This window comes from Stegostoma tigrinum, chromosome 20 (assembly GCF_030684315.1).
Source record: "Stegostoma tigrinum isolate sSteTig4 chromosome 20, sSteTig4.hap1, whole genome shotgun sequence".
NCBI classification, from domain to species: Eukaryota; Metazoa; Chordata; class Chondrichthyes; order Orectolobiformes; family Stegostomatidae; genus Stegostoma; species Stegostoma tigrinum.
The window spans coordinates 40,915,827-40,928,621 of record NC_081373.1 but is presented as its reverse complement, the minus strand read 5'-3'; the positions used below and the strand labels follow the sequence as shown (position 1 = coordinate 40,928,621).

General features: G+C 39.8%; 1 protein-coding gene across 8 annotated transcripts in view; it reads right to left on the bottom strand.

Annotated features, from left to right (window-relative positions):
- The window catches only part of blnk (B cell linker), a 205,153-nt gene that overhangs the window by 28,153 nt on the left and 164,205 nt on the right, over positions 1-12,795 (bottom strand). For all 8 annotated transcript variants that reach the window (XM_048551118.2, XM_048551119.2, XM_048551123.2 and 5 more), the window contains 4 exons: positions 10,882-10,968; positions 9,615-9,665; positions 4,805-4,830; positions 1,951-1,973 (listed from right to left, as the gene is read on the bottom strand). In XM_048551118.2, the coding sequence (XP_048407075.1) occupies positions 1,951-1,973; positions 4,805-4,830; positions 9,615-9,665; positions 10,882-10,968 (187 nt within the window). The remainder of the gene's footprint in view (positions 1-1,950; positions 1,974-4,804; positions 4,831-9,614; positions 9,666-10,881; positions 10,969-12,795) is intronic.

Here is a 12,795-nt window from a genome sequence, read left to right as displayed (position 1 = left end):
TAAAAAGAATGCTGGAAATCAGAAATAAAAACAAAGTCCTGGAAAAAACTTAACAGATGTGGCAGCATCTGTGGAGAGAAATCCAAGTTAATGTTTTGGGTCCAGTGACCTTTCTTCAGAACCACTAACCTACTCGCATGAGTCTCAATTGATTGGATTGCATTAGTCTGTAGAAATTTTGAAATTAAGGACAAACAATGTCTCGAAAGCCGTAAAATGTTTTGGAATATAAGACCCTTAGCAAAAGGTTCTCACGTTGTACAGGACACGCCTAATTGTTTGCAAAAGAGGGAAAAAAATTTAGTGTCCACCTGGGGGCAGTGTTGTACAATCCAACAAGTGGAAAGCGAGTGTCAAACTGGATGCGTTCAAGGGATTGATAATAATCATTTATTTCCGATTAAGACAAGTAATTTCTCACCATGTTATATGGTACATAATTAGATGAAAAAGAGAAGTAGTTACATTCCTAATTTTGAGTAAACAACTATTGCTATGCAATTTATTTCTGACTAAAAGGGCCGTGGAAATTCAGTCAGGATCGCTCTAAAAATTAAATATCTAGTGAAAATTAGAAATATTTCTCCAAGGTAAATATCTGTTAATTTCTTGAATGATTTGTTTTGAATGCTGCTGATCATGTAATAGGATCTGTCTGTAAGAAGGTTGATCTCATTATAATCTGTAGCTGCCAAGCTTTAGAGCAATTGTATTTTGCAATCATGCCAGCTAATTCATTTCCATTATCCATGGGGACAGTAACTTTCACAAGTAATTTTTCAAAAATGATATCCATACTGTTTGCAAATAAATCTTCAAAAAGATTGAACAGAACAAGATATGAAAAGATGAAAGCTAATCACTAGTTTTGAGGACAGTTCTGGAATTATTGAGGCCTTTTCTCCCAGACCAAGTCCACTGTTTGAGGTTTGCTCCTCGATATACCGTCCTGTCTATGCGTAAGGATAGAGCCTGGGCTATCTTTGATCCTAGTCTTGGGCCGCTAGCCTGAGCCAGATAATATTCTAAGAAAGAGGAGCAAGAGTAGGCCCTCTGGCCTGTGATGGATGTGCAGGCTCACCAGAGAGCAACAATTGGTGTTTAATCTAAGGGTCACCTTATCTCAGGCGAGGGGTGAGTTTGAGAAGGTAACCATTACGGTTATCTTAGTGGGAATTGATGCCATACTGTTGGCATTTACTCTGCATTTCAAACTAGCCTCCCAATAAACTCAGCAGATGCATCTGTATCAACTCACTAAGGTCTGAGTAATTATGCCTGACTGAACAGATTTGTATTTATTGCTAACATACTGCACACCTTCCCATGACCTCAAAGTAGTGATTTTTCTAGCGATTCTACATTGCTGTATTCTCTACCACTAATCACTAAGTAGTTCCAAAGCAAAAAGTGAATGGAGGATTGGTGACAACAAACTACCCCAAATAGGCTTAACCACTACCACAAACTGATAGAGATGACAAATTCCCCAAGATACTAAGTGTGTCCAACTAGATGTGTACCATATACCATATATCTAGATTCCCAAATAAGAACAGTGATGTTTGTGCATGAATTGGTTTCACGGGATGTGGGACAGATAGGCCAATAAAAAGAAAACATCCTTGATCTCTACTCTGGAGGGGGTTTGGAATTCAGCCATTTTTGGTTTCCAGACTTGCCAGCTTCATACAAATAGGGAGATCTGTGGATGTACCAGCAGGAAAAGTGGGTGGAGTTCTAGTGTTCTAATCTCAATCTGCACCGTGGCACGAACAAGATGCAGATGTACGTTGTCCGTGTCTTTTAAAAATATGACTGATGATTACACATCCTCATTAAAAAAGCAGTTTCGAGGGGTTATCCATCAAATGGATCAAACCCCACACGCTCTGCCAATAAATAGAGAAATTTCTTGGAACTATTCCTTTCTCAAAAATTGTAACTCACCTGGACACTAGCGGTGAAGCTTCCTAAACAAAACAAAGTAATTTCAGTGTCAAACGATGTTGAAATTCTGTTATCAATGAGAATAAAGTGAAATTTCATTGGTGCACAGGCATAAAAAATTAATTCATTCATCATGTAAAGTGAGGATAAATGTGAATAGATATATGTAATTTTCAATAGAATGCTTAAGGGGTGATTATTGGCATGATATTCCTCTCATTTCAGGCACAACTGGGGCACACAGGACAGTAACAGCACTGGATCATGAGTTAATTATGGTCCAGTTTCACTACTGATGTCCATCTGAAGGGGGAAGAGGGTAACATTGCTCACTGTAAAAGGTGGGAGGGAGAGAGGGCACCACTTCAGCTACGACAAGATACCAGAGGCTGGAGATTCAAAAAGTTCTGTACTTTGGAAGTGCAGGGCTGCAGATCATTTGTGCACTCTTAAACTGTCCCAGAGATAAGTTTCAAAGGGTGCTGCAGAGAGAATTAGGAAAGCACTCGCTGCCAATTAGCGACCATTCAGTTCATCAATAAGCTTGCAATGGGGCCCAAGGCAGTACTTTTCAGTGAGTCTCCTGCTTGTTTGTGTACCACTGTCAGATTAATCATAGGGTCCACACTAGTTTCTTTATTTATTCAAATGTGTAGAGCCAATTAACACTGGCCTGAGTACATTCTCATCCATGGATGCTGATGGCCTGTTGAGCCTTCAGGGAATGTCTCCTGGTGATGTTCAATACCCCCTGACAGGGTGCCAGGCTTGTCTCTGGGTCAGTTAGACCATTGACATTTTAAAAACAGAGGTCTCTTGACATGGGTTCAGGATCCAGAATTTACCAGGAGTCTGCTTCCTGATCCCACTTTGAAAGTCCACACCATATTTCTGGCACAACCAGAGATGCTGGAGGGAAGGGAATAGTCCTTTTAAAAAGCTCTCTCATGCCTACGGCAAGTGATTTGATGCTTTCTCTTGGACCTTTGGTGGTAATGGTGATTATTGAACAGTGTTTTTGTAATAGCATTTAGACTTTCTGCACAGTTATTTATTTTCTCTCGCTAGTTCCTTTCACAGGCATCAATGGATTTGCCAGTGGTGAATTTTTTTTTTTTGAGTTGATGTACTTGGTGAGACAGGACTCCCAGGAGAGCGTGCCTGGCAGAGACTAGACTGCCCGTCAGCACTCTGCTGCAAGAAGAGAAACCATGGGAGATGAACTGCTGGCAGCTACAAGTCTTTCCAGGAAGAACAGATCCCTGCGGCACCACTCTCTCTGAGATAAGGAACTTTTGATGAACTGGAAGGTTGAACAGATGCTTTCCAATTAAAAGCGCATTATGCTGCTTATGGCGAAGCATGTACAGAGCCATCCCAGGATGAGCAAGGTCAGAAATCACTGACACCAGGTCATCGTCCAACAGGTTTATTTGAAAGCACAAGCTTTAGAGCCTCGGTCCTTCTTCAGGTGTTAGTGAGAAAGTAAGTATCAAACACAGAATTTATAAGTAAAAGATTAAAGATTCATACCTTTTGAGGATGTACCAAACAAAGCTAAGATGTTGTTAAATCTTTCATCAGAAGGTTTTAATTGATTATATGTATATGTAAATTCCCAAATTCCTTTCAAGTCATGGTCCTGAGAGAACGAAAAAGGTTTTCAGTGTAAAGAAGGGGAGGTGACATTTTAGGTTGGACAATGCATGTTAGGTGTGAGACCTTGTTTAGAATTTGATTTAGTTTGGAGTCAGACTAGTTTTATAAAACTGTGATTTGAAAGGAATTTGGGGATTTACATATACATATTAATACATCCTAACTGATTAAAGATTTAACAGCATTTTGGGTTTGTTTGGTACACCCTCATCAATGGTGTGAATCTTTGATCTTTTATTTATAAATTCTGCGTCTGATACTACTTTCTCATTAACACCTGAAGAAAGACTGAGTCTTTGAAAGCTTGACTTTTCAAATAAATCTGTTGGACTATAACCTGGTATCACGTGATTTCTGACTTCGTCCACCCCAGTCAAACAATGGCACCGCTACATCAGAGTGAGCAAGGGCCATTGTTATTTGGCATGTGACACAAAATTATACCCATAAGTCCTGGCAATACCTATCTGGAGGTGGCCAGTGGGTTCTTTCGACTTTAATCTCAGACCACAGCACGGTCTCGCATTGATCTTTCAGCATCTGTTTGATCCAAGGGTCATAGAGCGGCAGCCCATAAATAGGCTGCACTTCCTGGGGGTAGGCCATTGCACTGAGATATGCAAATGGTACTGTGCACCACTACACGCAGAGAAACATCTTGGCAAGCAACCCATACAGCATCTTCATTTCAATTGCAAGGACAGAATATTTGAAGACTTCTCTCTGCACCATTGTCTTTCATGTCTTAATCCCTTGTTCCTTTGTCAGTGAATGCTCATGGTTTTAGGCTTTCTAAGATTCTTGATGTTTACTGAATTCTTTTTCATATATTGTCAAAAATATGAAATTTTATTGGGTCATAACTTGCTTCTTCTATATTTATATATTGTAAATTAAGCTATAGATGCATGGAGTTAGGCCACAGACTGGATGAGGAAAACAGCTCAAAGAACCATATGGTCTTCTCCTGTTTCCATTCTTTTGAACCTACATGATCCAGTATAACTAAGACTGAGGGGGTAGTGTGACACTTGCACTTGTCTGTGTGCAGAAATAATAGCAGTACAAAATTATTTAGAAAGACATTCTGAAGATGTCAAATTAAAATTGCAGTTTTAGGAAATAGTTCTACTAACACAGTTTAAAGTACCATGTTCACAACATAACATAAATTTAATCTAAATCACAAACTTACCTCTGTATCTGGAACTTCATATACATCTGTGTATGGGAGATATCAAGTGGTTAAACACATCAGAATAAAATAAATTGATATGCTTCTATGTGAAATTTATTGGGGGAAGCAATGGTCTAATGGTACTATTTTGGACTGTTAAGCCAGAGACCCAGATAATGTTCGAGGGAACAGGGATCAAATTCCCCCACGGCAGATGGTAGAATTTGAATTCAATAAATATCTGGAATTAAGAATCTAGTGGTGACCGTGAATCCATTGTCCAATGTCAGGGAAAAACCCATCTGGATCACTAATGTCCTTTAGGGAAGGAAATGGTCATCCTTACCCAGTCTAGCCTACATGTGACTTCAGACCCACAGCAATGTGGTTGACTCTTAACTGCCCGATGGGCAATAAATGCTGCCTGGTCAGTGACGCCTTCATCATAAAGAGAAAAAAAAATTGAATCAAATTAACCAAAGTTCTGATTCATGTCAACCAGTTGTTGAGTATTCGATTTTTTTTTGTTATAAAACTGAATATGTGCCAAGGATATAACTAGTCTTTGAGTTAAAAGATGAAATAAAAATATTAAGAAACCTACTCCTGTGCCAAGTTTTGCTCTTGTATATTACCCTGAACCTACAAATGGGTAAGAAGTAGGTACATCTAAAATATTATTTTCAACCGCATCGATGATTGTAGAGGTTTATGGTACAGAAGGCGGCCCTTCAGCCCATTGAGTCTGCACTGGTCAAAAACAACCTTCCAGCTATTCTGTGCCATTTGCCAGTATTCAGCCCTTGCATTGTATGCCATGACATTGCATATGCACATCTGAATACGACTCAAGTGTTATGAGTGTTTCTGCCCCTACCACCATTATAGGCAGTAGGTTCCAGATTACCCCCACTGTCTGGATGAAAAATAAAATACCTCACCCTCCTGCACATTAAATCAAATGCCCCTGGATTGATCCTTCTATGAAGGGGAGATGTTTCTTCGTGACCGCTGTCTCTGCCCCTCATAATTTTATACATCTCAATCAATGCTCTAAAGGAAAACAACCCCAGCTGATTCAATCTCTCTTCGTAACTAAAACTCTCAGCCAAGACAACATGCTGGTAAATCTCCTCTGCAACTTATTCAGTACAGTCACATCCCTCCTATAATGTGGTTTCCAGAACTTCACAGAATACTCCAGTTCCGACCTAATCAACTTTTTAATACAGCTCCAACATAACTTCCCTGCTCTTAAATACCACACCTTGGCTCATAAAGGAAAATATCTTGTATGCCTTCTTAACCACTTTTTCTACCTGTCCTATCACCTTAAAGGACCGGTGGACATGTACACCAAGTTCCCTCTGATCCTCGGTGCTTCCCAGGGTCCCTCCATTTCATCATGTATTCCCTTGCTTTGTTTGTCCTGACAAAGTGCATCACCTCACACTTATCCAGATTGAAATCTATTTACTGCTAATTAGCCCATCATATCTTGCTCTAATCTAAGGCTATCCTCCTCACTAAATACCATCCCACCAATTTTTATACTGTATCCTATATCATATCCACAAAATTAATGAGCAACTCTCCAAAATTCAAGTCTGAATTGTGTACATTTACCACAAACAACAATTGCCCAGACATTGATCCCTGTAGAACTCCACTCAGCGCAGTCATAAAAACACCCCTCAACCAACAACCTCTACTTACTGCCACTCAGCCATTTCTGGATCCAATTACCCAAATTTCCTTGGATCCCACAGGCTCTTACTTTCACTACCAGTCTCCCATGCAAGACCATATCAAAAGACTTGCTGAAGCCCAAGTAGGTTATGTTAAGTGCATTGCCCTCACCTACACACCTGACCAGGTCTTTGAAAAACTCGGTCAGGTTGGTCAAACATGACTTCCCTTTAACTAGACCATGCTGACTATTCTTGATTAATCCCTGCCTCTCCAAATGCAGATGAATTTTGTCCATCAATTGCTTCCCCACTACTAAGGATGGTCTGATTAGCCTGTAATTTCCAGCTTCATCTCTTGCCCCATTCTTGAAAAATGGTACCACATTGGTCCTCCAGTTCTCTGGCACTTCTGTGTTCAGAAAGGAATTGAAAATTGTGTCACTGTTGGTCCCCAGACATAGTGACAGAGGAGCTACAGAGGTCATGGTGATCTTTACTGAGGGGCTTTCCAAGATACAGGATTAGGTCTGTGTCTGTATATACACCCAGAAGTTTAATGTACAGCCTGTAGCCTCTTGCTTCCTCGTGGACCAGAGATTTTGAGAGTGTCCTGCTTGGCAAGACTGAGGCTTTGCGGGCAGCTAAGAAATTCCTTCTAAAATTCTTCCCTGTTGGCAGAATTTTAAACTTTAGTGTGATCAGGCTTATGTTCTCCAACAACCGAAGGGTGGCAGGTAGGACCACAGCTGCTTGGTCTGTTAGACCTGGTACTGCAATTGGGCTTTCAGTCATCAGGGGACAAGGCAATATGAAGTTCAACTGTCACTGCAAATGCTTGAGGCAGGAAAATGTCCTCACTCGCAAAGTGCTATACATCTCAGGTTGGGGGAAAAAAAACTCATCATTTACCATTTTCAAGGATATGCACAATTCAAATATTCTGAAGACCATAAAATAGTGGTAACACTACTAGCTTAGTTAAGTCCATTTTCAAATTTTAATTTTGACACAGTGCTTCTATTCCATCAACTGACACACCCAAGTATCATTAGTAATGCTGTTACACAGAAGTTTGGTTAATTTAGGATACCATTGAATGTTAAGCAATAATTCACAAAATAAACTGCAAGGATTAGGAACTAAGCCAGTTAGATTTAAATTTTTAGAAGTCATTATTAGCACACATTAAACAAAAAAACATAAACATACTCAACTCTATTTACCACTTTGAAGAAGTTGTATTTCCATCATGCATTATTGCTATCTTATGACAAAACAATAGTTACAAATAAAGTGATAGTTAAAGGAATAGGAATCAGTTCAGAAATTCCTTTCCAAATTGGGAACCAAATCATTGGCACATTTTGAAATTGTGCCTTGCACACCCATACCTGGATGATTAATACAGATTTTAAAAAAGCAGTGACCCGGGTACAGACCCACGGTCAACACCACTGGTTTCTTTCTATGGGCTGAAAAACAGCTGTCGCTTGGCAATTTCATAGACCTGTTACCATTGTCCTCCTTATTCCATGACCTGCAAGTTTGCTGATAGTCTATAATGTGGCATTTCATCAGAAAATGCAAGTTAGTTAAACATAAATTGGCTTTAGATCCACATTAGTTGTTATCTAGACTTGTTCAGGTGACTGTAAAATTTGTCGCATTGAAAGTTTTTCATCAATGGATCAAACGGTCTGGCCTCTCATTGATTGATAGCTCTCATATCATTTTTTTAAAAAAGGTTGTAACACTTCTAATTCTCTAGCCCTCTGACAACACCTTCTTAATCTAAAGAGGATTAGAAGATCATGGCCATTGGCTTCAGAATATTCCTCAACATCCTCGGTTGCATCCATCTGTCCTAGTAACTTATCAACTTTAGAAAGCCAAGCTTTCTAACATCTTTTTATCTATTTTTAGCTCATCTTGATAGCTCAACTGCTTCATGTTTGGGCAGCATCTTCTTTCTCATAGAACCATAAATCATAAAATCCGTAAAGTGTGGAAACAGGCCTTTCGGCCCAATAAGTCCACAACAACCCTCACAACATCTCACCCAGACGCATTCCCCTATAAGCCACCTAACCTACACATCCCTGAACAATACGGGCAACTTAGCATGAGCAATCCACCTAGCCTGCACATCTTTGAACTGTGGGAGGAAACCAAAGGAAACCCACGCAGACAAAGGGAGAATGTGCAAACTCTACACAGACAGTCGCCCAAGGGTGGAATCGAATCCAGGTCCCTGGCCCTGTGAGGCAGCAGTGCAAACCACTGAGCCACCGTGTAAAGGCAGATGTATTCATTTAATATCACTGTGTTGTCCTCAGCCTTCATGCTCCTTGCGGTTCCTAATTGGCCCCACTTACCTTGTGGCTAACCTTTTACCATTTAAATGCCTCAGGAACACTTCTGAATTCTGTTTCAATTTACCTATCGATCTCTTCTCAGACTCTGTCTTTCCTTTTCCATTTCCCCATAAGTTTTTTAGAATTATGTCTACATTATTTATCTTTTTCTGCATTATCTTCTACTCTCTCTCATCATTGAATGATGTCTTGCTCAACCTTTCACCCTCATGGAAATGCACCTTGACCATAAGTTTGTCCACCAATCTTTAATTCCAATTTATCTAGGATGATTTGTTTTCTATCAACTGGAATAACCTGTCCTCCAATTAAATATTTATACTTTACATTGTTCCTGTTTCTTCCACATGGCCAACCTAAACCTAGTGATACGACAAACACTATTCCACAGAAGGTCCTTGATTGAACTTGATCTGACCTCATTCCCCAGAACCATATTCAGCAATGTCTCCTTCTATGTTGGCCAGGACCAAGTAAATTCCCACAAAATGCACATAAAAAAACTCTCCTCTCACATCCATTTACGTACTTACTAATACAGTAAATGTTAGGATAATTAGTGCACCTCATTATCACTCCTGTATTGCTCCTGCACCTTTTGTGTAATTTCCCTGCAAACTTGCTTCTTCATATCATTCTCACTAGTTGGTTACTTATAAAATACTTCCATTAATGTAATGGTACCTCTACTCCATGTCAACTATTAACTTTGCATATTGAAGGCACGATTCTAAAAATACATTTGTTTCCTGTTTTTCTTACCATGATCTTGTGGGCTTTGTGTGTTCAGCTGGCCCGCTGAGGCAGCTTGCCCTGGATGAAAAGATAAATAAATGACATTTTAATTAACTTGTATGGTTCACATAGAGCCTCTAGTATTTTGTCTTCTCCCAGCAGCAGATGACCCATGCTTGTACATATGCAATGTGAGATTGTAACACATACTGTATTCAAACAGGATTTGAATTATTTTATTCTTAATTTTAAATTTTATTGATGATATAGCAAAGTATCTCACTCACCAACGTTATTGATGCTTGACACTTATTTAAACGTAACAGGAACCTGAGGCTTAGCAGCAAGAGTAGGCCATTCAGCCCCTTCAGCCTGCTCCACCATTTGATAAGATCTTGGCTGATCTGGTGTAGTCTCAATTCTGTTTTCCTCCAACGCTTTCCAGGTTAAGGCAATGCCACAGACTAATGTCCTCAGAAAATAGAATTCTCCTCATCTCCATCTTACAAGGAAGAACCTGTTTAAACTGTGCTCTCACCCATCCAATTCTAGTCTCCTACATTAATAGTGATCATTGCAGACTTACAAATAAAGCAGGCATGATGATACTTCAGAACACCAACATTTTGGACTCAATAAACCACACTTTGCTGTGATCACCAATTCCAATAAGCTTTGTAAATATTTCTGCTTTTTAGTACACATTACTGAGGTTGGATTTTCCACCCAACCCTCAACTCCACATCCTCTCCCCAGCCTCCTCACTAACGGGACATCGAAAAAAATTGCAAAGGGGCAACTTCTCTTGGTGTTCTTGCTTTTTTATGCGTCTTCCTTATTTCCCATTCCCTTGGTTCACTGGCCACTAACCCTAACCCACAACATCTAGGCAGGGAAGGTAGAATTAAATATTTTAAAAAAGGCGAATACCTTGACCAGGCATTATTCTGTCTGTATATCATGGCTAAATAATGTAAAGAGTGTACTTTGGTCTCAGACCAAGAAATATTTTTACTTCTTTTTAAGCTGTGCATGTGTACAATCACTTGCGCAGTGATGGAAGGAAAAAGATTGGTTGAAATCTTTTTAAGAAGTGGCGATGTCCCTGCTAGGACAAAGCCATCTACACTTAATGTTCACTTTTGCTGCAACATGATGGTATACTCTCCTTTTGTTGGAATCACCATCAGACATCTCCAATTTTCAAATAATCCTGAGGCTGGAATTTCAATTCTGTAATTTGAACTAATCTCGTAATTTATGTTTGGTACATAGTAAGAAAGTATTTGCATACCTGGACCACGAAGATGTCCTGCTTTGGGACTAGAGGATAACACCGATGGTTTGCTGTTTGGCTTGGCTGCTCTGTTCACCATAGGAGCTGATTAAAAAGAAAATTATGAGTAGCTATGTAGTTTAAGCCTTTTTTCATACTCCGTGGAACATTTTAAAATGTTTCCTAATTCTTCTGAATGTAATTGTATGTTTTACAACTTTGCATTCCCAACACAGAACCCCATACTAAAATAAAACCAAGTGCAGATGCTGGAGACGTAAAACAAAAAAAAACAAACAGCTGGAGAAACTCAGCAGGTTTGGTAGCATCTGTGGAGAGAGAAGCAGAGTCAATGTTTCGGGTCCAGTGACCCTTCAGCAGAACCCATGCTGATTTCAGCCTATTAACTGTCATGGATCAGAAATGTCCACTGCATTTTGCACTCAATTCTCAATATCTTCTCCCATTAAAGAAAGACCATAAGTCTGTAAAATAAAGGAACAGATTTAAGCCATTTGGGCCATCTAGTTAACTCTATCATTTGGTCATGGCTGACATATTTCTCAACCATACACTGGAACCTACCACATTCCCTTCCCCACCATACCTGACTTGTTCCAGCAATACCCCTTTCCTCCCTCTCCTGCTGCAGCCAACACTCCAGCCACGTTACCCCAACCCAGCCATCTTCCCCATCACCTCCAACACCTCTCACCTCACACCAGTCCCAATGCCACCCGGATAGTCCCAATCCCCCTTTCAGACCTGATTTACCTTGCACTGCTCCACCCCGTCCCCCCCCAAACATTCTTCCATTCCCCTGATCTGATCTGACCCAACACTCACTACTCCAAACACAACTTGCTCTTTCACAGTAAGTTTCTAAGTGTCTCCACAGATATTTACACTGCAGGGATTGTATCAAATTTCTGGGCCTTAGTTCAGCATGACTCAAATTTTCATAATCACTTGCGCAAGTTTAAAAATCTTGCCAGAAACCAGACCAGCCTACAAAACAGGTAATGGCCCAAGCATGACTTAAACACCATTGGGGGTTTGCCGTAACCTTATTTGTTTGCAGGTTTTTGAAGTGGCTCTAAAAATGAAGCCTGCTTGGGGCAAAGGGACTCAAACAGCCAGGCACATTTTAAATCATTAATTACATTTAATAAAAAAAACTAAAAGGAACTGACTACTGTACACCATTCTAGCAAACAAGTTGTTCTACATAGTTTTTAAAAGTCATTTTCACCTGTTTAAAATGGTATTACTGGTGGCAAACTGGACGCTCATTTTCAGATGTTTTATTTAAACTACAAAAAGTTACTTTCCTTCGAGATTTAAAAAAGACATGAGACACAAATTTTTTTTTAAACACAGAGGGTGGCTCGCGTGTGGAATGAACTTCCAGAGGAAGTAGCAGATGTGGGTACAATTACAACTTTCAAAACACATTCGGATAAGTATATGAATAGGAAAGGTTTGGAGGGATACGAGCCTGGGGCAGGCAGGTGGGTCTGGTTTAATTTGGGATTATTTTAAGCATAGATTAGTTGGGCAGAAGGGTCTGTTTTCATGCTATATGACTCCAGATGCCTCAACATACTGTCCATTCTAGCTCTTGAATTCACACTTGGCCATCTAGCCGTACACTCAGTACCCAAGACTTCATGCTTTAGTTACTTTCAAGACCTGATTATGTCTCTATTCCATCACACGTGTGTTATTTGTGAAATTTATTTTACTTAATGAGATATGTCGCACCTCACTGGGGTTGCAGGCTAGAATTGAAACGTTTGCTTTTCTTACAGCTGTTGTAAAAGTTAAGATTTTCTCAAAGTATGCGGAATTTCTCAATTTGCCATTTGTTCCTGAACCCCCGTTAATAGAAAGCACAGACCAGATTTCAGTACAAAACAAGAATTACTATTG